The sequence below is a fragment of the Odocoileus virginianus genome, chromosome 14, assembly GCF_023699985.2.
Source record: "Odocoileus virginianus isolate 20LAN1187 ecotype Illinois chromosome 14, Ovbor_1.2, whole genome shotgun sequence".
Classification (NCBI taxonomy): Eukaryota; Metazoa; Chordata; class Mammalia; order Artiodactyla; family Cervidae; genus Odocoileus; species Odocoileus virginianus.
In genome coordinates, this window is record NC_069687.1 from 49,814,136 (window position 1) to 49,840,904 (window position 26,769).

Genomic DNA, 26,769 nt, shown 5'->3' on the forward strand with positions numbered 1-26,769 from the left:
AAAAATGGCTATTCAGGTCTTCTGCGTATTTTTTAAACAGGTTGTTTTTTTGATATTGAGTTGTATGAGTTGTTTATATAGTTGGAGTATTAACCCTTTGTCATACATATCATTTGCAAGTATTTTCTCCCATTCAGTAGGATGTCTTCATTTTATCAATGCTTTCCTTTGCTGGACAAAAGCTTTCAAGTTTAATTAGGTCTTATTTATTTTTTATTGTGTTTTCCTTGCCCCAGGAGACAGATTCAAAAAGAACTATTGCTAAGACATGTCAAAGAGTGTACAGCCTATGGTTTCTTCTGGGAGTTTTATAAACAACAGGCACACGAAAAGATGTTCAACTTGGCTAATCATCAGGGTGATGCAAATCAAAATCACAATCAGATTATCATCTCACACCTGTCAAAATGGCTACTGTCAGAAAGGCAACAAATATAAATGCTATAAATATAATATAAAATTATAAATATAAACACAAATGCTATTGAGGATGTGGAGAAAAGGGAACCCTACACACTACTGGTAGGAAGGTAAACTAGTATAGCCGCTACAGAAAACAGTACAGAGTGTCCCTTAAAAAACCAAATATAGAACTACCAAATGACCTAGCAATTCCACTCCTGGGTATATCTCTGAATAAAATAAAAACCACCAATTCAAGAAGACATATGGGGACTTCCCTGGTGGTCTAGTGGTTAAGAATCCACTTTGCAATGCAGGGGATATGGGTTTGATCCCTGGTCAGAGAACCGAGATCCCACATGCCAAGGAACAATTAAGCCTGAGCACCACAACTAGAAAGCCTGTGTGCCACAAACAGTTGTGTCCTGCGTGACACAACAAAAATCCCACACGCAGCAACTAAGACCCAAGGCAGCCAAATAAATAAATATTTTAAAAAGGAAGATACATGCACCCCAGTGTTCACAATGCTGTTCAGTCCTGTTCAACTCTTTGCAATCTCATGAACTGCAGCATTCCAGGCTTCCCTGTCCTTCACCATTCCCAGGAGTTTGCTCAAACTCAAGTCCATTGAGTCAGTGATGCCATCCAACCATCTTACAGCAGCATCATTTACAACAGACAAGACATGGAAGCAACCTAAGTGTCCAACAACAGATGAATGGCTAAAAAAGATGTGGTATATATATACAGGGGAATATTATCCAGTCATTAAAAATGAAATTTTGCCATCTGCAACAGCATGGTTGGATATGGAGGGTATTAGGCTTAGCAAAATGAGTCAAATGGAAAAAGACAAATATTGTCTGTTTTCATGTACATGTAAAATCTTTAAAAAAAAAAAAAATGAATATAACCTATAAATATAGTTAATACTATGAAAGCATTTTTCTTCCTTAAGATTTTCTTACCATTTTGTTTTCTTTAACTTATTTCATTGTAAGAATACAGAGTATGATACATAACATACAGCGTATGTGTTAACTGACAGCTCATTATCATCAATAAGGCATCCAGTCAACAGCAGGCTCTCAGTACTTAAATTTGGGGAGGACAGGTTGGGGGGAAATCAAAAGTTAGACTCAGATTTTGGACTGTGCAGGAGGTCTGTGCTCCTAACCCCTACATTGTTCAAGGGTCAATTCTATTTTGTTTCAAGGTCAACTGTATTGAGAACTACTATTCAATCTACCTTCTCTGACTGAAAAGAGCTTTCTCCCCATCTGAAATGGGAGCATTCAGTGAGTCGAGCACCTTTGATTTTTCTAGATTCCACTGCTCCATTCCCTACTAATGACACATCATTCCCTATTAATGATAATAACCAGGCATCATAAATTCATAGAAAAGAAATCTGGGCAAGGATTTAAACAGAAAAAATTTCAAGAGCAAGTCCATGAAGACCAAGTGGATAAAACAAATATAAAGGGAAGGGATATAAAGTAACCTGACAGGGAACATGTAGCTATGACCAAAAATGAAGGCCCAAGATAGAAAAATAAATCACAAATTTAAAATTTGCATGAGTTCATCACCAAAAGCCTGAAAAAGGACATTACAAAACAAAAGTTTATCAGTTACCAGGAGTTGCCTTTTGTGAGCCAGGACAACCCAGTTCAACCTTCTGTGTAACGCACCCTACTGGCATCTTTTCCATCCAAAGATGGCAATGATAAGGTAACCTCAGACTAAGCAAGACTGACACAGAACCTGCAGCCCTCGGGCCATGTGTAACCAGCCTTCTTAGTGAGACTCCGCAACTGCGCAGCAGGGATCCTGGGCTCCACGTCCAAGTCTGGCGGCTTTGGGCCAATCTGCTGCAGGGCTTGGCTCTCAGGCACACAGAAAGTATGGCACTATTGCCTAGGCCCCAGATTTGTCACTCCCATAGGCACTACTTGTTATATCAGTCTGAGTCTGGAAAACTGTGTTCAGAAGTTAGAAAAACTTTAAAAGCTGGGACAAGGGAGAAAAGCAGTCCCCCTGCACGCACAGTAGGACCACAAGTGACAGGTGAGTGTGAAAGTCGCCACTAGCACCCACCACTGCCAGCACAAGAAAGTCTAAGCTGTCTGAAGTCCCAGGGGAAAACACGCCGAGGGCCAAGGGCACGAGGCATGCCTGCACACCAACCGCTCAGGGGCGGGGAGACAGCAGCCCACCTGCCCAGGCTTCCACTAGGGGCGGGGCCTGCTCCCACCAAAGCTCACACAAACAAGGACTCCGCCAAGATAAAAGAGGAGTTTAGAATGTGTGGCAGCAAAAAAAGGTCAAGGGTCTACTGCATATTTTCCCATATTACTCCACAACTATGACAGCACAACCTGGACATTCATTCTTGACCCGTGTGGGAGGTACGGGAACAGACACCCTGAGATGCTCAAAGGTCCCTGAGCCCTTGAGACAGGAGAGAGAAAAAGAGCCATTCCGAAGACTCATACACCCCCTGAACACTGTAGGTGCTTGAAGAACTACAAGGTATGATGATTGACAGTTGCCTTGAAAAGGACTTCTGTTACATTCCAGTCATCAGTAAAAGAAAACGCTAAATATTCACAAAGATTCTAAACGAAAACAACGATTTCAGACTAATGGATAACATGTTTAAAAAGTATCAGATTTCAGGCAAGCCTAAAGGTCTACAGACCAGCTAGGGGCTCGCTTGGAATTTGGCTATAAAATAAGGGTCCTTCCTTCCTTTTCAACCCCATGGCTGGCATTCTCTGGGCAACACCCGCCCCCACCGCAGTCACCTGAAAACCTCACCAGTTTCTCCGCCTTAAAAATCTATTACTACTATTCAATTAACTCTATTCTAGAACACAGACTTCATTTCTACTCAAAGCATGGGCCTTGGCTGCTTTTTCCTTTTACATAAACGTCAACACCAAGCCAGGTGTTTAAGAAACATCACCAAATTTAGCCCTATGACTTCCTACTAATAAAACTCCTTCCTCCCTCTTCTCCCAGTAAAGCTGCCTTAGGCATACCTGACTGAGAGCTGTGGTCGTACCAGCCCTGTCTCCTGTAACACCTGCCCCCTCCCTTTCCCATCTGATCATCCAGAACCTACCCCGTTTTCAGGACCCAGACAGATGTCCTCCACCCACGCCTCCAGGAGGCTGCACAACTTCCATCCACACTGACTGGCTCACAAACTCTTCCTTCGCTGACCAGGCAGACAACAAAAGCATGATACAATCTGGTAGGATGTAGAGAAGTGATGGGAAAGGTGGCAACTGGGGCGGAGGAGGGCAGGATTTTCTCTTCTAAAGACTAGCAGGATCACAAATGTTAAGACCTTGTGTTAGAAGCTAATAATATTAGGTGCCTGTGGGAAAGGCAACTGGATGGAGAGTTTGTCTTTTTCTCTACTCTATTCAGTTCCCTATTTATTTATTCCAGGTCTATTATCACACTGTTTAGCCCCATGGCATTTTAGTTTCTGATAAAGCAAAAAGTCCTGTCCAAGATTTTTTGGCTACTTTTGTGCCTTTTCTCCTCTGAATGAATTTTTACTCTTGTTAACTGAAACCAATAACTCTCAGAAACTACTCTGAGAGAATGCTCCAAAGAGGTTAGGGGAGAGCCAAGATATGAGTTTTACAACAAAGTTCAGATAGTGGGAATGATGAAAGATTACTGTTAATTAAAGAGAATCACATATCTCAAATTAATGAACTTAGCACTTTTATGTATATGGGAAGATGCAAGAGTCTGGGTTTATGGAACTCACTCTGATATGCACCTCAGCTACCTGGGACCAGCATCCTCTGCTTTCTCATCCTGAGTCTAAATAGCTGCAACATCCCCTGTTTACTGACAATGGCAGGAGGCCTTCTTTTTTTTTTTTTTTTTAGGAGGCCTTCTTAATCCACAGAAGCAAGTGGGATAACGGTGTGGAGCAGAGGTACCTAAAGAACTCATCCCGTCCCTGATGCTGGGAAAGATTGAAGGCAAGAGTAGAAGGGGATGACAGAGGATGAGATGGTTAGATGGCATCACTGACTCAATGGACCTGAGTTTGAGCAAGCTCTGGGAGTTGCTGATGGACAGGGAAGCCTGTCCATGGCATACTGCAGTCCATGAGACCGCAAAGAATCGGACACAACCGAGCAACTGAACTGAACTGAACATCCAGGTCAAACTGTAATTTAGGGTATAAAAAAACCAACACAACTTTAGAATAAATAATAAAAGTAAGAAAGATTCAGTGCAAGTTCAAGGCTTGAACCCCACCTTGGGGAAGCAAAGTAGAAGGGAGATTCTCACTGAATATACTCTCTGTGCTGTGCTCAGTCACTTCAGTCGTGTCCGACTCCCTGCGATCCCACGGACTGTAGCCCACCAGGCTCCTCTGTCCATGGGATTCTCCAGGCAAGAACACTGAAGTAGGTTGCCATGCCCTCCTGGAATATACTCTTAGGTACTTTGTAAATTTTGAAACAGAGGAATGCATTACCTTCACAAAATATACAAAATTGAAAAATAAAAATGAGAAAAAATTTTTCAGTGACTGAAAACATAATGCTAGTCAAACAAAATAGCTATGTTAACCCAAGGACTGTCAGTGCAGTGCCTCTAATTTTTTGGTTAAACTCAATACTGCCTTGGTTCTGCCACTTATCTTTTTCATACATGTATACTCTCTCTCAAGAGAGACTGCAAAACTGAGGAGGAAAAGAATGTCATATTTATTTCTTATCTTCTTCATCACCTAAGGACTGGAAAACCCCTGTGATAAGTACTCAATATTTGGAATGATGAAGGTTTAGAATGGAAAAAGACCTTAAAGATCTATTTCAGGGGCTTCCCTGATGATCCAGTGATTAAGAATCTGCCTTGCAATGCAAGGAACACTGGTTTGATCCCTGGTCTGGGAAGATCGCCTTCCCTGGTGGCACAGCTGATAAAGAATCTGCCTGCCAATGCAGGAGAGGTAGGTTTGATCCCTGGGACAGGAACATCCCCTAGAGTAAAAAATGGCAACCCACTCTAGTATTCCGGGAAATCCAATGGACAGAGGAGCCTGGCATGCTATAGTCCACGGGGCTGCAAAGAGTTGGACACAACTGAGCTCACACGCACACACACTGGGAAGATCCCACACGCTGTGGGACACTTAAGCCCGCGTGCCAACTACTGAAGCTTGCGCACACTAGAGTCCACACCCCACAGCAAGAGAAGCCACAGCAATGAGGATCCCATGCAGCAAAACTAGAGTAGCCTCCACTCACTGCAACAAAGAAAGCCTGTGCACGGCAACAGTGACCAGTACAGCCAAAATAAAGAATTATGCTTCAAGAACTAGTCCCAGTCCTGTCATTTTATAGATGAAAAAACTGACGCATACGAAGGGTACAAAATTTATCTAGCCATCACAGGAGAAGAACACAATACTTGAGGAAATGAATAAAAAGAAAAGAAAAACAAAATCGCAATCACACTTTTGATTTACTGTAAGAACAAAAGGTGTCCACTAGAGGGAGCCAATAGTCCATTAACGTGAAGAAGTTCCTATCTGCCCTTTGAAGACACTGTTGTTTAGTCACTAAGTAGGGTCATGTCTGACTGTTTATTGACCCCAAGGACGGTAGCCCGCCAGGCTCCTCTGTCCATATGGTAACAATGAAGACTTTTTTCCAGGCCCACAGGGGTATTCGGATTTCTTTCACTAGAGGTAACAAACACAGACTTTTCAAATCTCCAGTATTTAAAAAATGTTATTAGCATATAGCAAAATTGATCATTTTTTCCATTGTGTGTGTGTATGTGTATAATGCTCCATCAATAGATACTTGTGTTACCACCATCCCAATTAGGAAACATTTCCATCATTCACCGAAAAACCTCTCTCCTGCTCTGACTGTATAGTCACACCCCCTACTGCACCCAATATACATAGCAGCATTCCATACAGATGTTCAGTGTTTATCCATTCACCCATGGAGGAACAGTTGAGTTAACGGAGCAGCTATAAACATTCACATGAAAGTTTTTGTGTGAACATAAGTTTTCATTTCTCTAGGGTAAATGCTCTGGAGCAGAATATGGAGTCATATGTAAGTAATACATGTTTAATTTGAGACTGAAAAATTGTTTTCCAAAGTGACTTTGTTTTTCAAAGTGTTTACCAACCTAGGCTTCCCACCATTAATGGATGAGATTTCCAATTGCTCTGCACCCACTAGATTCTGGCATTATCAGTATTCTTATTTTAGCCATTCTACTAGATATATAGAAGTATCTCACCAGGGTTTTAATTTGCATTTCCCTAGTGCTAATGATGAAGTGTCCTTTCAAATCTATTTTGAGTTGTTTTTTCTTTTTTTTTTTTTTCAAGTTTCAGACTATTTATTCATCAGTGTAAACCCCAATACACCAACATGATTCCGTGCATTTAGAGGGGAAATATTTCCTGGTTAAGTGGAAAACTGTACGGATGGCTTCTGGAAGACCTTCATTCTAAGCAGCTTTAAGTGAAATATTTCATTTAGAAGTCTGGACCTTCTTTCTTCAGCTTGCTGTAATCTACATTCACAGAGTAGAACTTGTACTGATCATTAGGACCTAGTTTGTTCCAGGGTTCTGGGTTATTCTTTCTGTCCCAACTGACATCAGGATTAAACAATGCCAGGCGTGTGACATACAGTGCTGCTCCAGTCCCTCCTGCTCCAATAAATATGAAGAGGGGGATCAACTCCCCCATGCCAGGCCAAACCCCACAATGCAAGGCATGCAAGGTCACAACTCAAGGTCCTGGGGCAACTAGGAGAACAGAACGGAGGCAAGGTCCAGCCCCGAGGGGCTGAAGTGAGTTGTTTTTTCACAGTTGAGTTTTGCAAATTTTTCTATATTCTTGATATTAGTCCACTTATATGTGGTTTACACATATTTTCTCCCCAATATTCGCTAGTCTTCTCATCCTCTCACTAGCGTCTTTCACACAGCAAAAGTTTTTAATTTTGATGAAATCCAATTTATCATGTTTTTTCTTTTATAAATCATGCGTTTGATGTCATGTCTAAAAGCTCCTTGTCTAACCCTTCGGTACAAAGATTTTCTCCTGTTTTTCTAAAATTTTCATAGTTTAACACTGAAATCTACAATTCACTTTGAATGAATTTTTGTATAAAAAAATGAGGTTTAGGTGGAGCTTCATTTTTTGCATGTAGATGAACAGATGTTTAATTTTTCCAACGTTATGACTGCCAGTGGTATAGTGGTAAGCACAGTTGCCTTCCAATTGTTCCAACGTCATTTACCAAAAAGACTGATCTCTTTATTTAAAGGAGTTTTTACATCTTCATCAAAAGTCAATTGGCTAATTACTTACAATATTTTAGTGGTTTTTGTCATACACTGACATGAATCAGCCATGGATTTACATGTATTCCCCATCCCGATCCCCCCCTCCCTAGCCTCCAACTAATAAAAATAAATGAAAAAAAAAAGATTAAAAAAAAAAGTCAATTGGCCATATTCATAAGTGTGTTTCTGGACTCGATTCTGTTCCACTGATCCAAGCATCCATGTACCCCTTCACCAATACCAGTCTTCATTACTGTGGTTTATAGGGTAAGTCTTGATACTACATAGCAGGATTCCTATTTTTTAAATTAAGAACTGTGAAACTTACATTCAAGAAAGCTGATAAAATCTACATAACAAATTTTAGGTTCAAATTAAAATACATATGTTGGAAATAAGCCAGAAAAAAAAAAAAACCAAACATAAGGGAAAAGACAGAAAGAAAAGGAGAAACTAAGTAGAACAAAAAGAAAAGGGGGAAGAATTGGGAACGTGAGATGATACACATAAAGAGACAGAAACACAGGGACAAAAAAAAAGGAACAGGAATAAGAAGAATAAAAAGAAAATGGTTCCCTACACATTAGATCAGAGCTTCCCTGGTAGCTCTGCGGTAAAGAACTGCCTGCCAATGCAGGAGACAAGGGTTCAATCCCTGGGTCAGGCAGATCCCCTGAAGGAAACGGCAACCCACTCCAGTATTCTTGCCTGGGAAATCCCATGGACAGAGAAGCCTGGTGGGCTATAGACCATGGGGTCACAAAGAGTCAGACATGACTTAGCAACTAAACAACACATTAGCTCACACACACTACACGGGAACTAGTGAATTCCTCTCTGTAAACTGTGAGCACCATCCAGTTACAACTGCATCCCAGAGCTAGCACTGGTAATGAGAGCAGGGCAAGGGGCAGGTGGAGGCTCCAGATCAAAGGACCTATCCCACTAAAAATCTCAAACAGACCAAATGCTCTCCTTATTAAATAGTGCAAAACAAGCAATGATCACAGTATACACTTCTATTTTTATATAACCCACTACATTCAGTTCAGTTGCTCAATCCTGTCTGACTCTTTGCGACCCCATGGACTGCAGCATGCCAGGCTTCCCTGTCCATCACCATCTCCTGGAGCTTGCTCAAACTTATGTCCATCAAGTCGGTTATGCCATCCAACCATCTCATTCTCTGTCATCCCCTTCTCCTCCTGCCTTCAATCTTTCCCAGCATCAGGGTCTTTTCTAAGGAGTCAGTTCTGGCCAGGTGGCCAAAGTATTGGAGCTTCAGTATCGGTCCTTTCAATGAATATTCAGGACTGATATCCTTTAGTAATGACAGGTTTGATCTCCCTGCAGTCCGAAGGACTCTCAAGAATCTTCTCCAACACCACAGTTCAAAAGCATCAATTCTTTGGTGCTCAGCCTTCTTTATGGTCCAACTCTCACATCCATACCTGACTGCTGGAAAACCATAGCTTTGACTAGACGGAACTTTGTTGGCATTAGGTTCAAATAATCTCACGTAACCATCTGTTCACATACATAAATGGGTAATTCAGGGATCGGCATGGAATTTCCTGGTGTTCTGTTTAGATGTTTCAAACAGCCAAGTGTCTGGTTCTCTGAGGATGGAATATCCACTCCATCTACTTCACAGGGTTGTCATGAAGATCAAATGAGATCATAAAGTGAAACTGCTACATAAACTGAAATTTCTCATAAAAATACAAGGTAGTGCAGGTTTCTCTTCATCTGAAGTCGAGGGCCACAAAGCTTGGTTAGACACAGATGATAGCATCTGTCTGGCTGGATGATGATGACCCTATGATGACCCCGATGACTATGATGTAATTGTCTTCACTGGTAGCAAATCTAGCCACTCTTTCTAGTCATCAGTGTTACTAACAGCAAAGAAGTGGTTCAGTAAATAGCTCTGGACCTTTCTCTGCAACATCTTTGATTGTTAGGGACATTCTCATATTCGGATCTTATTCTCCTTTTTTACACACAAAAATTCACTATTTCCTATTTTCTATACTTAACTCTTAGATTCTTGAAAAATAAAATCATAGTTAACACATGTGAATGCAATCACACAATAAATACATTTTTTAAACTAGAAATAAGACTTAATACACTACAAAGTAAAAACATAACTCATCATTTCTCTTATAAAATTCTCCTGTGTGTGTGTGTAATTTCTGCCTTTAAAAAATACTCTGTCTTTATATTTCATGTTGCTTTCTGTAACCCAGACCCAGGCAACCACCCATCCCCTACATTTACATAAGTATTTCAGCTGATTATATTTACCTTACCTCCTCTATTTGAGAAGACAGCTGATCATTCAATATGTATTACACAGTACTTAACACATTCCTAGAATTCTGTGAATATATGAACACATGTTGACTACACCAACTATTTCTTATTTACTATTCTGTGTTTTCTCATTCGGTACTTAAATTAGTTAACAAGCTAGTCAACCTCATGCGGTGGAAATGGAGGAAGTCAAGCACAACACAAGAACACAGGCCTCAGACACAGAGCCCTCGGTTCAAATTCTCTTTTACTACCACCTGAGTGACTGTGGACAAGTTGGTACCTTTGGTCTCATTAATTTCCTTATTTTTAAAATTAGATAAGAGACATCTGCAGGTGCCGAGGTAAATGATGACTGTGCAGTGACTCTGGCCCATCACAGGTGCTCCACAATGCTAGTTCCTTTTAAGAACACTACTTATAGAGGCCCCTCCTCCATAAAGCTTGATATTTAAAAGCATTGTAGGAATTTATCCTATAGATTCTTCACCTATTTTTCAAATCTAATATGCCTCGAGCTCCTAATGTCCCTCATGGGCTCTCATTACGATTTGGCAGTGGTACTATTCGACCACAAGGAGCAGGTGGACACTGAGCAGGGAGGCCAGCCTGTCCCCAATCCTCCCTGGGGCACTGGCAAGTCAGCATATCATCAAGAGCTGTACACTCAGTCCTGGAAGCTGCCTCGTGCCAACAGGTGCCTCTACACTCCTGAGTGAGCTCTCAACTCAAGGCATTTTATTTTTTAAAGGACAAATGATTAAGTCTTCATATTGAGGTGAAACATGCTCTGACAGTCACTGCTGGGGGAGGGCTGGCTCCTAGAACAGGCTTCTGTTTTACTCACCTGGCATCTCTGAAAGCCTCATGGGACTCAATGGCTGGTACCCAATCTAAGGTCACAATAAAACAGACTTCAAGTTACTCCTCCAGACAATCTTCTAGAAGTGTGAGTTAACTCTTGATGGGGTACAAGCAATTATAGCTTCCCAAGAGAAACAATCACTTAAGCATTCCCAATGAAGTGTGTCATGTGGAACCAGGGCTAGAGTCTCCACTGCCTGATACTAAGAGGCACTATGGTCTCAGAACAGGCTAATATCACCCAAGATTCTAATTAAAAGTTGGATCAGCAAGCCAGAGATAACTGCCAAGCGGAGAGACAACTAACTGCCCAGCTGACAATCCTGATGCCTAGAAGGGGAGACTGCTGGTGAAATTCCATGAGGAAGTCAGAGCCTAAACACACACCACTGCTGGGAGTTAGCCTGAGTGCTGGTGACCATCTCCACTCGCTCGGCAGCCTTTCCTCGGCAGCTAGTCCCCAAAGGAACTGAAGACGTGACTCCGGCAGGGAACAGTCACGCCCTCTCTGCTCAAGGCCAGGTGGCCCAGTGGCCCCCAAGTGCCCCGCTGAACGTGCTGCAAGAGCACTCCTTATTCTTCTGTTGGAGTCAAAGACAGCAGATATTAAGGGCTCACCACCTTCATTTCTTCCTTTAATCCCTCACAGGTTCTTGGTGCTCTGGTAGCCCTCTCTGTAGATAACTCAACGACTCCTCTTTTCATTCCTCTTTAAGTATTCCCTCATTCCCTGAGTCTCAGGCAGGCCCTCTCCACTTCCAGGAATAAACCAGCCTAGCGTGCGATGAGAAGGGCAGTGTCAACAGAGGGACGTCCTTGCCCTCAGATTATCGCATAGTAAGTAAGCAATCACAGAGGAGCACTGAAATGCGGGGGGAAGCAGCCATGCGCTGCAGAGTTAATCTGAGACATGGGGGAGTTCCAGCACAATTCTTCATGATCAGCCTGAGCTCTGCTTGGAGATCAGACACCTCTGCCACGAAACCCTGAACACACACCCTCACGTTGCTCAGAAAGGTGCAAGCCAGAGCTACTGTTTCACCCTTTCAGATTCCCCAGGAGAGGCACTCTACTATACCCATCCTTCCAGGTTATGGAAGGCATGAAAAGGTTCCATTACTGAAGCCACTGCAACGAAAGACTACTTATGGGTGCTCTATGAAGCCAAGAACAAGCACAATCAGTTCTCTCATAGCGACAGATGCAGTTCTCCACCCAACAAATCACAAGTGCAAGCACCCCTGCCAGGGACAAGGCAAGTTCTCTCACAGGAGGAATTTCATCAGACTGACCAGATCCACGTGTGCTCCCCATGCTCTTCCCCGTCAGGGCTGACATGCCCTTACCTGTACAAGTGACGGTTGTCCTCGAAGTCTTCCTGGCCCCATTTTCCCTTGATGTCTTCAATAACGTGGTTCTTCAGGAATTTTTTAAGCAGCTGGACCGTTTGTTTGCGGGTCACTTCGGGGCCAAAGTTTTGGCTGCGCCTCAGCAGCTCGTGTAGCCAATCCACAGCTTCAGTCGCTGTGAAGCAATGCTCGTAACTTTTGAAACGACAGCGATGTTTCCGTAATGGCATCTTGGCGCGAAAAAGTTCAACTGTTTCATTCCACTTGAGGCAAAAATGGAGGAAAGCATTTAGTGAATTTTTTAAAATGTTGCTGCATCCTAAATATTAGGACAATGAATGCAGTTTTTCCATTTAAAAGACTGCCTTAATAACAGAAGCAGTCGAAGTTTTTTTTTTCTATTTACGACCTTTAAATGCTAAAGTAACCTTATAAACAAGTACATTTATTCATTCAATAAATATTTACTGGAAATGTTGTCATCAGGTTGTCCTTGATGTGAACTTAATGGATTTTTATGTTAATGAGAAATACATGAACAAAACTAATAGTAAAAACTGAGGCCATAATTCAATACTTGGAGTCCTACATTTAATATAACTACCTCATTCAGCAAGTACTTACTGATTATTACATGACACATTGTATGGGGAGAGGAAAAAAGATACATAAAATATAGTGCCTGGTGTCAAAGAATGTTTAAAAATTCTGCAGAATACTACCCTATAAAAAAAACACTAAAGAAAAAATTCTAGCGATTTCCCTGGCAGTCCAGAGGTTAGGACTCCAAGCTTCCAATACAGGGGCCAAGGGTTTGATCCCTGGTCAGGGAACTAAGATTCCACATGCCACATGATGCAGCCAAATTTTAAAAAGAAAAAAAAAAGTTTTAATCGAGATTTCGCGCCATTATCAGCCATCCCAAAATTAAATGAAATGTTCACATGTGATGTTCTTCCTACATAATTACTCCATTTCCTTAGGACCCTTGTCATCCCGCCAGTCCTACAAGTTCCGAAAACTCAGTCTTATTCTTACTACCATTCTCTCTTCTTTCACGCTCCTCTTTCAAGTCTATTAATCTACAAACTCTGAACCTTATTTTTTACCTACCTTCCTACTGAAATCAGTTCTTCCTTTTTCTTTCAACGATAGTCCTGACCTTAACATATTCTTTTTATTTTGCCCAACACTGTAACCTCGTTTTCGCCTCTTCTGCGTTTCTCTTCATACACTCCGCTGCCCATCACCTCTGCACCTGTGGTCCATTTCTCTTCTCCCTTTGATAGCCAGCCTCTCTCAAGCACAGTAACCGTCCCTGAGTACACACCACCAGGCGCGTCAAGGGCCCAGGTCGGTCTATTCAAGAACGCTCCCTGGACGTGCAGCACAGGGCACAGCAAACACAGCAGGCACTCAACACGCAAACACCTAACTGGTCTTTCCCTTTTCCTGTTTTTATTAAACCACCTCCTAACTTCATGCAATTTAATTCTACTCTGATCCTCAATCATGTCTTCCTCCTGGCCAAATTCAAACATCTTTAAGCCCGCTGTATATCAATCTTTCTACTTCATTTGACACTACGATAAGCCATGCTTCAAATTAAGTTGGTCCAGATTTAAACTTTTTTTTAATTCTTAAAACCACACACAAAAACAATGCAATCTGTAGAGTAAGATAACATATAACCAGAATTTCTAAGACAAAATGAAAAATTCAACTCAAGAAAGGGCATTCAATAGAAAAATGAAAAAAACACTTGAACAGGCACTTGACATAAAAGAATCTCCAAATTTACCCTAGTTATGCAGAGATGTTCTATCTCATAAGTTAGCAGTGAAATGCAAATAAATCCCCAATGCAATAATATACATGCCTACAGAAAGACTAAAATGAAAAAGACGGGCAATACTAGGTGCCAATCGGAACATGGAGCAACCAGAAATAATATGCACACAGTATAACCCAGAAATTACATTCTTAAGTGTGTATATATATGCAGCAGAAGTATGTTAACCAAAAAAAAAAAAAGTATGTTAACCAAAAGCCACACTGTTCAAAATAGCACTATTCTTACTTAATAGATTAAAAACAACTCAAATGTCCATTAACGTAAGAATAAACAAATTCATGCAACAGAAAAAGTAATGAGAATAAACAAATTATTGCTACATGCAGTAACATAGATGAATAACATAGATAAAATGTAATTGATAACTGTTTTTGCTTCACAACACAAGTCAAATTACAAAACACAACACTGAGTGTTGAAATGAGTCAGTTCAGTCGCTCAGTCGTGTCAAATTCTTTATGACTCCATGGACTACAGCACGCCAAGCTTCCCTGTCCGTCACCAACTCCCAGAGCTTACTCAAACTCCTGTCCATCAAGTCGGTGATGCCGTCCAACCATCTCATCCTGTCGTCCTCTTCTCCTCTCACCTTCAATCTTGACCAGCTGCTGCAGCTAAGTCACTTCAGTCGTGTCCAACTCTGTGCGACCCCATAGACTGCAGCCCACCAGGCTCCACCATCCCTCGGACTCTCCAGGCAAGAACACTGTAGTGGGTTGCCATTTCCTTCTCCAATGCTTGAAAGTGAAAAGTGAAAGTGAAGTTGCTCAGTCATGTCCGACTCTTAGCGACCCCATGGACTGCAGCCCACCAGGCCCCTCCGTCCAAGGGATTTTCCAGGCAAGAGAACTGGAGTGGGGTGTCATTGCCTTCTCCGATCTTTCCCAGAAACAGGGTCTTTTCCAGTGAATCAGTTCTTTGCATCAGGTGGCCAAAGTATTGGAGATTCAGCTTTAGCATCAGCCCTTCCAATGAATATTCAGGACTGATTTTCTTTAGGACTGACTGGTTTGATCTCCTTGCAGGGACTCTCAAGAGTCTCCTCCAACACCACAGTTCAAAAGCATCAATTCTGCGGTGCTCAGCTTTCTTTATAGTCCAACTCTCACATCCATACATGACTACTGGAAAAACCATAGCTTTGACTAGATGGACCTTTGTTGGCAAAGTAATGTCTCTGCTTTTTAATATGCTCTCTAGGTTGGTCATAGCTTTTCTTCCAAGGAGCAAGCAAGTGTCTTTTAATTTCATGGCTGCAGTCACCATCTGCAATGATTCTGGAGCCCAAGAAAATAAAGTCTCACACTGTTTTCACTGTTTCCCCATCTATTTGCCATGAAGTGATGGGACTGGATGCCATGATCTCAGTTTTCTGAGTATTGAAATGTGCTTCCTATCTTTTTCTCTTGAACATTATTCCATTTCTTTACTTATTAGTATCAAAAATATGATAGTGGTGCTATAATACAGCACTGGCCAGGGACTTCAGAGACAAACAAGTGCTAGATAAAGGTGTAACAAGTGCTAGATAAAGGTGTACTTGCCACACACTGGCAGTGTGAACTTGACCATGTCAGTTCACCACTTTAGGCCTCAATAAAAGGAGAGTCCCCTTCACAGATCACAGATCACACATGCCCCTTGTTGTAGCGAAAGGGCTTACATTACTCAATGAACCTATCAGCCCTGCTGTGCAAGGCCATCTAAGACAGACAGGTCAAAGTGAAGAGTTCTGACAAAACGTGGTCCCCTGGAGGATGGGATGGCAAATCACTACCATATTCTTGCCACAAGAACCCCATGAACAGTACAAAAAAAGACAAAAGATATGATACCAGAAGAGGCACTCTCCCAGGTCCCCCTGGGGAAAGGCAGGGCACAATTACTAATAGCCCTAGAAAGAATGAAAGTGCTGGGCCAAAGCAGAAACGATGCTCAGCTGTGGATGTGTTTGACGGTGAAAGTAAAGTCCAATGCTGTAAAGAACAATATTGCATTCAACTCCAGGAGACAGAGAAGGACAAGGGAGCCCAGCGTGTTGCAGTCTATGGGGTCGCCAAGAGTTGGACACGACTTTGCAACTAAACAACAAAATGAGAGAACTGGAATCTTTAGAGTCGATTCAAACTCTCAGATTCAATGACACCTGTAAGTCTTTTAAAGTTCACCTGTTACATCAGAAGATACATACAACTCAGAATTAAGTTCAAAGAAAGGACTGGTAGACTTATGCTGTTTTCAGAAAAATCAATTTTCTTTCTCATCATTTCTTGTTAACTAATGTTTACAGAACTATTTAATACGTGGATTACAAAAATGAAAGTTATTTCAGTGAAGATGAATAAGTTGCTAATTAGCTTCCATATTCACCATGAATTGACTTACAGAGTCTGTCATTTGATTTGGGGCATAGAAATTTACCTAGTCCATAAAATGTTATTTTCAGATAAGACTTTGGTACCTTAGAAAATGGAGCTGTACATGGTTTGAGAAAGTATAGCGAGCCATGAAAGGAGGAAGCAAAGGCCAGCTCATTGTGTACCACTAGGTTTTTCCCAAGCTTTTCTGAAGATTAGGTTGAGCGTAACGGTGGGAGAAGACGGAAATGGTAAACTGGGAACCAGGGAGGTAAACAGAGCTGAGGCAGAGAAAGAGCGCTAACTGATTTAACTGATAGAAGCTGTAAGCACAACTGAATTATACTCAGAGAAACACTTAGAGATTTTACAGTGGGGGGAAAGTACCTGTAATGACTACAGAGATCGCCAATAAATCAGGAATTCTCACTTTAAAAAAAAAAAGCCTATCGCTTTCTGTGTTTTCAAAAATCTGAGTTTAAGTTCAAGATTCTCAAAGAGAATAAAATCAAGAACTGATTGATACTTAGCAAATTCTGGTGAAACTGAGGTGTTTTCATCAATTATTCACATAATTTCGTTTCCTATTTAACTTGATCAGTCTTGGCTAAATGTGACTTGAAAATCATTTCTTGGGAACTTAAAACTTCTGAAGAACAGAGTACTTTTCTTCATAAATTCTTTTGATAACACTTTAATGTGACTCAGAATCAAGAATGTCTTTCACATAGGCAGGCTGCATCTATAGAGTTGCTTCATACAATTCTGTGAATAAGAGATTTAAAAAGTTTCAATTATCGTGTAATTTATTTTTTTAGTCTAAAGCTAGAAGAATGAGAACAAGCCGCCCCAAGATCCAGCGTCTCTGTTTCCCCTGTGTAGTGAATAAATTGGCAGTTGTTGTTCAGTCGCCAAGTCACATGGACTGCAGCACACCAGGCTTCCCTGTCCCTCACCATCTCTGGGAGTCTGCCCAAGTTCATGTCCATTGAGTCCATGATGCCATTCAACCATCTCATCCACTGTTGTCCTCTTCTCTTTCTGCAGTAGGAGAATATTACTTTACCTCCACAAAGGACAGTAAGCTTTTTTGCTTTTTTTGTTTTTTTAAGATTTTTTTTGATGTGGGCCATTTTTAAAGTCTTTATTGAATTTGTCACAGTGTTGATTCCACTTTGTTTTTTGTTTGTAGGGTGTAGGGTGTTGTTCTTTTTCCTTTTTTTGGGGGGGGAGCATGGGGGGTGCCTAAGGCATGTGCGCTCTTAGCTCCCTGACCAGGGAGCAAACCCACAGCCCCTGCATTGGAAGGAAATCTCTTAACCACGGGACAGCCAAGGCAGTCCCAAAGAGAGTCAAATTTTTGAATGTCCCTGATAAAGCACAATCTGTATCTCATCCCTAAAGATGGACCAACCAATAGCCTTGACCCCAGATGGTTTCAAGTGGTAGAGGCACCGTGACATGCAACTTGATAAGAAAACATTATTTTAAAATAGTGCTGTCCCTGCCACCAGCATCCATACCTCTTAGAGACTACCCCAAAGGAAAACCTAAATTTATATGAATTTTTTTAATGAATAAATCATTATGGGTCATATGTATACCTATGGCTGATTCATATTGATGTTTGATAGAAAACAGTAAAATTCTGTAAAGCAATTATCCTTAATTTAAAAATTAATAAATTAAAAAAAATCATTATGGGTGTCTGAAGTGGATTGTTTGCAAAAATGAGGGCAATAACTTCTTCCATCCTGTTATTTTTTCCTGGATATCCATTAGGGGTGCAAGGAACAATGAGCCTAATTCTCAAGTTAGCTGTGGCCAGAAGTGGTGACAGTCCAAGGAGTGCAGTCTCTTCCTCCCAAACCACCTTTAAGCTTTCATAAAAAGTCGTCTAAAACCGACCCTGGATATTACCAAATTATCTCCATTTATTCCATTATGAAATCGCTATAATCACTTGCTTCAGGTCACAAAGAAATCAAGTAAGCCTCAGAACTGTGATTATCAATGCTCTTCTCCCAGGAAAAAAGGGCAGCACCCTGGACCATTGGGGTCTGAAAGAAAGTGAAGTCGCTCAGTCGTGTTCGACTCTTTGAGACCGCAAGGACTGGAGCCCACCAGGCGCCTCCGTCCATGGGATTATTCCAGGCAAGAGTACTGGAGTGGGTTGCTATTTCCTTCTCCAGGGGATCTTTCCAGCCCAGGGATCGAACCCGGGCCTCCCGCATAGCAGGCAGACGCTTTACCGTCTGAGCCACCGGGGAAGCCGAAAAGACTTTCAAACTATCCGCCCGGGCCCACCCTTCCCCTTCATTTAAGTGGGTGCTGATAGAAAAAGAAACATCAGGAGCCGGAAACGTGGCCAGAGAGATCCACCTCTGTTTAGGGTACCGTTGCAAAGAACCTCAAGTGTCACCACAAGCGACACTCAGGATGGACACGCCCTGCCCGTAACGGGCGGCGGGTGGCCCGAAAGTGACGGACTGACTGGACCATCCTCTCCCGGCGGGGGGCGTAGGGTTCCGGAGGATCAGGAAAAGGGAGGAGGGTGCCGTCGTGCTCTTCCGGGCGCTTTAAACCCGGAGTCGCCGTTCAGTGGCGAGAACCCAGCCACCGTCTCGGGATCCAAGCTGCGCCCACCCTCGATGGGCTGGGCCCGCGGCCGGGCTAGCCTTTCTTTAAGCATCATCTAGAATTTGGCCTCACAAGAGGAAACACGCCCCGCCTCCAGAACTCGGTCAGACTAGCTCTCGAGAAGCGAGTACTGACGAGTCCGCGGTAGGCCCGCAGGCCGGGGGCTCGCTTCGCCCAGACCCCCGCACGCACACTCACCAGCCTGGTGGCCCGGTATGGCCCGGGCCCCACGATGCGGTGCTCCATGGCCCGCACGCCCCGGCGGCGACCAGCGCCGATCCCCGAGAGTCCCAGGCGCCGCAGTTTGAATCCCGAGCCCACGCGCTGCAGGCGCTGATTGGGCGGCGCGGCGGCACGTGACGGGAACTGCGGGGCGGGGCTGTCGGAGCCCGAAGGAGGGGCCGGCGGGCGGCTCCTCCCGAACCGCCGGCGGCGGAGCGAACCCCAATCTTGAAACCAACTCGGTTCCAGTTCGTGCCCACGCCTGCCCAACCTGCGCGCACGCAGAGGGGTCGCTTTGAACCTGTGTATTTCAGAGACCGAAACCCGGCTGGGCTGGATAGACAAAGCCCTGTGCACCCTTTCAAGTGCGCGGTTGAACCTAGCGGTTGCGGCTAAGATTGGGAGAAGTGGGTAGTGAAAGGAAGCGAGTGGACTGCCTCTTCAAGCGGAGGGACGTGTGAAAACTAGATAAGAGCGCTTGGCCACAGGGAGTTTCGACAGCGTGAAAGAACAATAAAGAGCTGGAGAAGAGCCCCGTTCAGGTTCCTGTGTTGTTCTTTTGGTAGCGTCCTCTTTCCCTGGAACTTGAGTTCTTTGTTTTTTTGACTCTGACTGAAATTTTCAGTCCTGTGCCACAGGGCTGTGAGGTGTTTTTTGTTCCTCAGAATTTCCCCCCTAGGACTTGATGATCTGATTTGCAGCTGTTCAAAGGGACAATTGAGGTCACCATTCTCTACCTACCACTCGAGTTCAAAGTTCAAATCTGGTCCCCTCAGCGATCATTCAGGATGAGATATAATAAAAAAGAGGCAAGGTAGGGATCAGAGGCCCATGTTCTATTAATACCCTTCCTCCATTTCCTGCATTAGGTATGTATTAGCTGCATTTTAGAAAACCCCCAAAATTCCTAAAATATTACATATTTATTACTTTTGTAATCAGAAAAAAAAAGCAATAAAGATACCTTTTTAATTTCTAATCTTATCAGAACTTTGTGGGGCTTTTTGGACTTCTAAATTCTGTAGTGCAAGCTAAGTCGCTTCAGTAGTGTCCCACTCTTTGCGACCCTAAGGACCGTAGCCCACCAGGCTCCTCTGTCCATGGGTTTCCCCAGACAAGAATACTGGAGTGAGTTGCTATGCCCTCCTCTGGGAGATCTTCCCAACTCTGGGATTGAACCCACATTTCTTCCAACTACCTGCATTGGCAGGAGAATTATTAACCACTAGGACTACTTAGGAAGCCTCCATAGAAGGGACACCAATGGGGCACAAGAGACAGAAGGAAAAAAGGATTTCAGGGCCGTGTCCATCTGGAAACTGTCATCTCTTGCCACAGTGGTGGACTTGGGATGTGATGCAAAACATCATGCCCTGCTTCTTGAGCATTTTCCCAAGAGTCCATCATGAACAAAAGACAAGACAGTTCCTTTTTCTGGAAAGATATGTCTCCCAATGATCTATGTATAAAAAGCCACGGTCTTTGTAAATATATAAAAGTCCACAGTCTTTGTAAATGTAGTTTAAATTCAAACTACATCTTTCTGCATCATCAACTGGGAGATTTCTCACCCGCTCTCTGCCCTAAATTGCTTTCTACCTTTCTGACTATGTTCCAGGCACAATGGTCCTCTTTCCATTCAAACCTCATAGTCTCTGCACCATTCCCCTGCTGGTAATGTTCTTGCCCCAGTGCTTTGTAAGACCAGCTGCATCTCACCATTCAGGTCTAAGTTCATATGCTGACTTCACACCTGACTTGTCACTGACATTAAGGAATTCCAAGCTGTGGAGCAAAAGCAACATAGGCCTCAGTTATTTTGTGGGTTTGGAGGCTGTGTTTCTCAGTAATGCCCCAGGAATTCCTGACTGCTACATGCAGTCCTGCTGCTGCCTGAAAGACGTCCCAACCAGCTGGATGGGTCATTTGAAAGAACGCCTCTGTTGAAACCCAAGTCATTGCTTACATTCAACTTGAGCCTTTTGGATTGTACTGCAGCTATCTTCAGTTGTATCTGTTAGCATTTAAGCCATCAACACTATTTGTCAAGGTTCTTAGAATTATCATATCAATGACTTGATTTCCATGGTTATTGGTCTATACTGTCATTGTTCTATTAGGAAATCTTCCCCCAAAGCTTGTGCTAACCTTATTCACCTACAGGAACATCATGTTTTTTTGGGTATGGTGAAAACGAAAGGATAAAAATATATGGAAAACATAAACCCACACTATTTCTTTGAAACTGTTGAACAATATTTTTATCTCAGCATTTTAAAAATAAATGCCCCAGAGAAATAGAGGATTTATACATTCATTTATTCATTTAAACAAATATGTCCGAATACTGACTATGTGTCAGGCACTGTTTCAATCACTGAAATACTACAGGAGGTAAAACAAAGTTCTTGTTTCCAAAAGCTGACATCCTAGTGGAGGAAGGGATGAAAAGCCCACTATAATACATAAAATTATTTAATATATCAGATAATAATCGAGTTCTGGAAAGAAAAGTAGAAGAAGAAAGAGAAGGCGGTAAAGGGAGTAGATGCTATTTTGGCTTAGGTGATCAGGAAAGGTCTCTCTGATGAAATGACATCAGGTTAGAAAATCTGAGAGGAATAGAGGGGTAGCTGTCTAAGGGAAGACCTCCCAAGAGGGTGGAGTAACACCCACGTGAAAGCCTGAGATGGATGCATACTTGCCAGGTCCAGGGAATACAGGAAGGGTACTGGTGTTACTGAGGAGGAGTGAGTGAAGGGAAAGAGAAGGATATGCAGCTGGATACAGAAGGGAAAGGGGGTTTTTGAGGCTACATTATGGGCTATAGGATTTGGATTTTACTCTGAATTTTTGAAAATATATTAGAAAGTTTTGACTGTGTCAAGATCTTAAACAGAGTTTTTAAAGCATCACTCTGGCCATTGTGTAGATAATACACTGGAGTGGGTGTAGGTGTGGCATGGAAGCAGGAAAAGCAGTTAGGGATACTGTAGCAATACACTAGTAGGAAAAGTAAATAAATATGATTGGTACAGTGCTTGTCACATAATGACATTCCACAAATATTTGTTGAATGAATAAATGAATGAGCAAATGAAACTAACCTTCAAATGGTTGTTTATCTCCCAAAGATAAACAGTTCATTTTATCTATAAGTGTATTTCTTATATGTATGTACTTTACAGTATAATAGCTAACTTTTATATTTTCAATGTAATCTGTACAATTTGCTTCTGAAACTACTACTCTGTTAGTTCTTACTGTTAAAGGATTATCCATATTTGTTTCTCCCTTTTGAGTCTGGGAAGATACAATCCATACCCCATGCCTTGTATTATAATCACATGCCTAAACACACACACACATGCACACACATTTCCTGCCACCTCACAATCACACCATTAGAGTCTGGAGTTAGCACCTGAAAATCTTTAGCAAGGATCTAGCTGAATGTATTCTTATATTTGCACACAAGTTCAGTTTCTGGAATGTCACAGCCATGCCTCTATTTTGCTATAGCTAAGTATAATTCTCTAAATCCAGGAAAGTATACTGATGGGAAAAAAAAATTTTTAACAAGACATTGGTTTGTCCAAGGAACACAGGATGAATTAAAGGAGGAAGATCCTGGAGATGAGAATCTCCAAGGTAGCTTGTTTAAAATCCTAGGTACCTAGATTGCATAGGTGGTTGATGGTTTTGACTCTTTATCAGCAGCTGCAAAGATCCATGTACATATTTCTAATTTTGATAAGGCAGAACTTTAAAACTCCCACCTTAGAGGCTAGTGTGCAAGAGAATGTCATCCAGCTTGAATATAAGCCCAGCCAACCCCTAGGAGTTTCTGTTCAATATGAACCTTGATATTCTCTACTGTTTGTGTTTATGTATCTTATAGGGACAATATTATGCTATCCTTGTATTTCAGAATTACTCGTCAGTGGACCTATTCTTCATAAATGCCAAAAGTTGGAATTTGGGTATGTAGCCTGTATAGTGAAACATCCAAATAGAAATGACCCATGGTTGAAAACATTAGATCAAGAGGGGAGGGTAGAGTTGGAGAAATTGAAACCCTGTAGATAAATGAGGACTTTGAGGAAGGAAGAATATAGAGAGAACAGAGGCCCTCACTGTCCCATCTCAGCCCTTTAGCTTACTACCCTGACTGACTAGTTTCTCTGAGCCACAAACCTGCTGCTTCACCTCTGAGTCTAGGATTGTCTGCCCACTCCTGGCATTTCATCTTCTGAGATTCCTCAGCCTGCCCTGAGCCAGTGCTAGTTCAATTAGGGAATTATCCCAGTCTCTTGGTTTCCTTCCTAGAGGCTTGAACTCCGGGTTTTCATCCAAGATTTTCCCCTCTATTTCACTGTCAAAGGCTCAAGATTCAAGTTTTCATCTCAGCAGAATTACAGTCATTACCTGTGATTGAACTTTCAGGTAGCAAACAAATAGTGAAATGTTAAATTCCAGTATCAGTACAGTACCTCAGTGGTCTGAACCCTATAGCCCCCAGTTCAGTTCAGTTCAGTCACTCAATCATGTTCGACTCTTTGCGACCCCATGGACTGCAGCATGCCAGGCTTCCCTGTCCATCACCAACTCCCGGAGCTTACTCAGACTCATGTCCATCGAGTCAGCAATGCCATCCAATCACCTCATCCTCTGTTGTCCCCTTCTCCTCCCACCTTCAATCTTTCCCGGCATGGGGTCTTTTCAAATGAGTCAGTTTTTCACATCAGGTGGCCAAAGTATTGGAGTTTATAGCCTCTAAGCCCAGTTTTAAGAAAAATCTAAAGGTAGGATAAAATGATCTGCACTTTTAAAAGGTTCATCACAAATGTTCCCTGAAATAGCAAAGATAATTAGCCCTAAAGAATTCAATTTACAAATAAGAAAAAAAAAAAAGGTAGAGGACAAGCATGTGCAGAACTTTCAGAAAACACTACTGCAAGGCCCCACATCTTGTAGTTAGGAAGGTGCCAGGGGCAGAGGTAAGACCCTCGGGGCAGCAGAGGGTCCTGGGAGCCAAGGCCCATGGACCACAAACACAAGAGCCCAGAGAGGCAGAAGTGGGACAGTGGTCGGCAGCACCGAGCCAGAGCAGAATGAGAATGAGATTGGGAGGCAGAAGCAGTTGTGGAACAAGGAAGGTCTGTGAGCTGTGCTTGGGGCAGGGTGTCTGTATGTATTGGGCTATCTTGAAGGACTAACAAAGGCAGCAGTGGTTATTGTGTTTGCCTACAACACTGCCACTCTTATTTTCTTTCAGAGCCAAGTGACTAAAACTGGCTTGAATAAAAAAGAAAAGAGTTATTTTAAGCATTTCGTCCTTACTGATGACTTCTTTGTATTTTATAGTTTTCTTTTGTTGATTTCCAACACAGATCTTTTTCCTTGCTTTCTTTCAAGTTTTTACTGGGTGATAACATATGGACATTACCTGTATAGGGCTTGGGAAATTTTCACCAACTGACCACATCCTTCTAACCAGCACTCTGATTAAGAAACAAAACGTAACTAGGACCGGAGCCGACCTCCAGTCTCTACCTGCCTCAATATAACTGGTGTGGATCTTCTACTGTGTAAAAAAAGAAAAAAGAAACAAGGACTTTACCCCAAAGCTAAAGGAGGAATACGAGCTAACTCACAGATAACCAGGAATTTAATCCACCTACATTGTAACTCAAAAGCCAACTATAAAAATTGGAGGGGAAGGAGACAAAAGGATTTTATTGAGTGGACAAATGCACACAACATTCAGTTTCCAGCTTGACCAGATAGACCATTTGTGGATTTTTGTGGGTTTTCCCCTTTCATTTAAAATTAAAGAGAGACCTTCTAGACATTCAAACCCTCTTGACTACATTTTCTTATTTAGCTGTCTCTGAAAAGTCTCTAATTGGGTGGCTCCTGGAATTAACGACAGGGCAGCGCTTTGATTTCAACTCCAGTGAAGAATTAGAAGGGAGAGAAGCTCTTCTGTTTCCCTATGAAGTGACCCCCAGCTCATCTACATTCCAGTACCCTGGAGACTTATTTAAAACACAGATGCCAGGCTAACTCCTCTCCTGAAAGTAGCTTCTTTGGGGCGTAGGGGGACCAAAGGAGTGAACACAGGTATGCCATTACTATCTGATTCTCTCCCTCAGACCAGCTGAGATCTGGAGGTTGGGCTCTGCAGGCCCTGCCAGAGGACCTAGGCAACATTCTAGGAGAAAATGCTTCTTACATGTTCCTCTTTGCGTGATGATAAAGTTATCAGAAATAGCATCCTAAAGGAATGTTAGACAAAGGTCATAAGGAGAGACAGACTTCTCAGCTGAGCCTGGAAAAGTACAGAGCCCAAGGAGATGGGAACAGGGGAGGTAAAATGAGACAGGAGGTTTGAGGCAGAACCTGGAATAGCTACAGAGCTGCAGGGCAAATAGTTAGAACCAAGTTTTAGCGATAAGGACCACAGCTTCATCTACTAAGGATTCTTGCCCCTCAAATGGAAACTTAACCTCATTTTCCATGATGCAGTTACTGATTTGCAGGAAATGCAGAGGATGGAAAAATAATGAGGTGTGGGGTTGCAACGGGTAATATTTGGAACATGGGAGAATCTATGAGTGACCAGGTATTTGCAATTACAAGGAAGGAGGTAGGTGGAGAGTAGACAGAGAACCCATAAGACATCTGAGACAAATGAAACTAATCACAGCATGTGGATGTTATTTAGATCATAATTCAACATACTTTAAAAATTATAAAAACTAAAAGTGTTTAAATAAAATTGTGGGACAATTGGAAGATGGAATATTGAACAGATATTTGAAGATAATCAAGAATAAGAGTTTAAAACTGTATTGGATGATAATTATCTTTTAAGAGATTCAGTCTTTAAGGGCATGCATCAGAATCACCTGGAGGACTTGTGAAAATGCAGATTACTGTGTCTAACTCCCAAAAGTTCCTAATTCTGTAGAACTTTCCTGGGGCCTGAAAATTTCCATTTCTAACAAGCTGGATAATGAGTGCATGAGAGTTCTTTATTCCTGTTATCTCTACTCTTGTTATGTGTGTAATTTCTATTTTATTTTTAAGATAAAGGAAAAGAAAAAAATTGAAAAAGTGTTGACAATACCCAATATCCATTTCTGATTTTTTAAAAAAAAAAATCTCTCAATGAACTAGAGAATACAAGGGAGCTTCCTCAACTTAACAATCTATGAAAATCTTCAGATAATGTCATACCTGATGAAAGACTGAATACTTGCTCTCTAAGATCAGGAACAAGACAAGGATATCTGCTCTCACCATTTCTATCCAACACTGTATTGGAGGTTCTAGCTGGCACAGTGAGGGAAAAAAAGGAAAAAGAATCCAAATTGAAAAAAAT

General features: G+C 42.1%; 1 protein-coding gene across 1 annotated transcript in view; it reads right to left on the reverse strand.

The window, feature by feature from the left end:
* Positions 1-19,446, reverse strand: part of DEPDC1B (DEP domain containing 1B) — a 104,326-nt gene extending 84,880 nt beyond the window's left edge. Inside the window, exons 1-2 of the mRNA XM_020907875.2 lie at positions 19,356-19,446; positions 12,303-12,568 (exon numbers count right to left, since the gene is read on the reverse strand). Of these exons, the coding sequence (XP_020763534.1) occupies positions 12,303-12,568; positions 19,356-19,403 (314 nt within the window). The 5' untranslated portion in view covers positions 19,404-19,446. The remainder of the gene's footprint in view (positions 1-12,302; positions 12,569-19,355) is intronic.
* Positions 19,447-26,769: the final 7,323 nt, after the last annotated feature.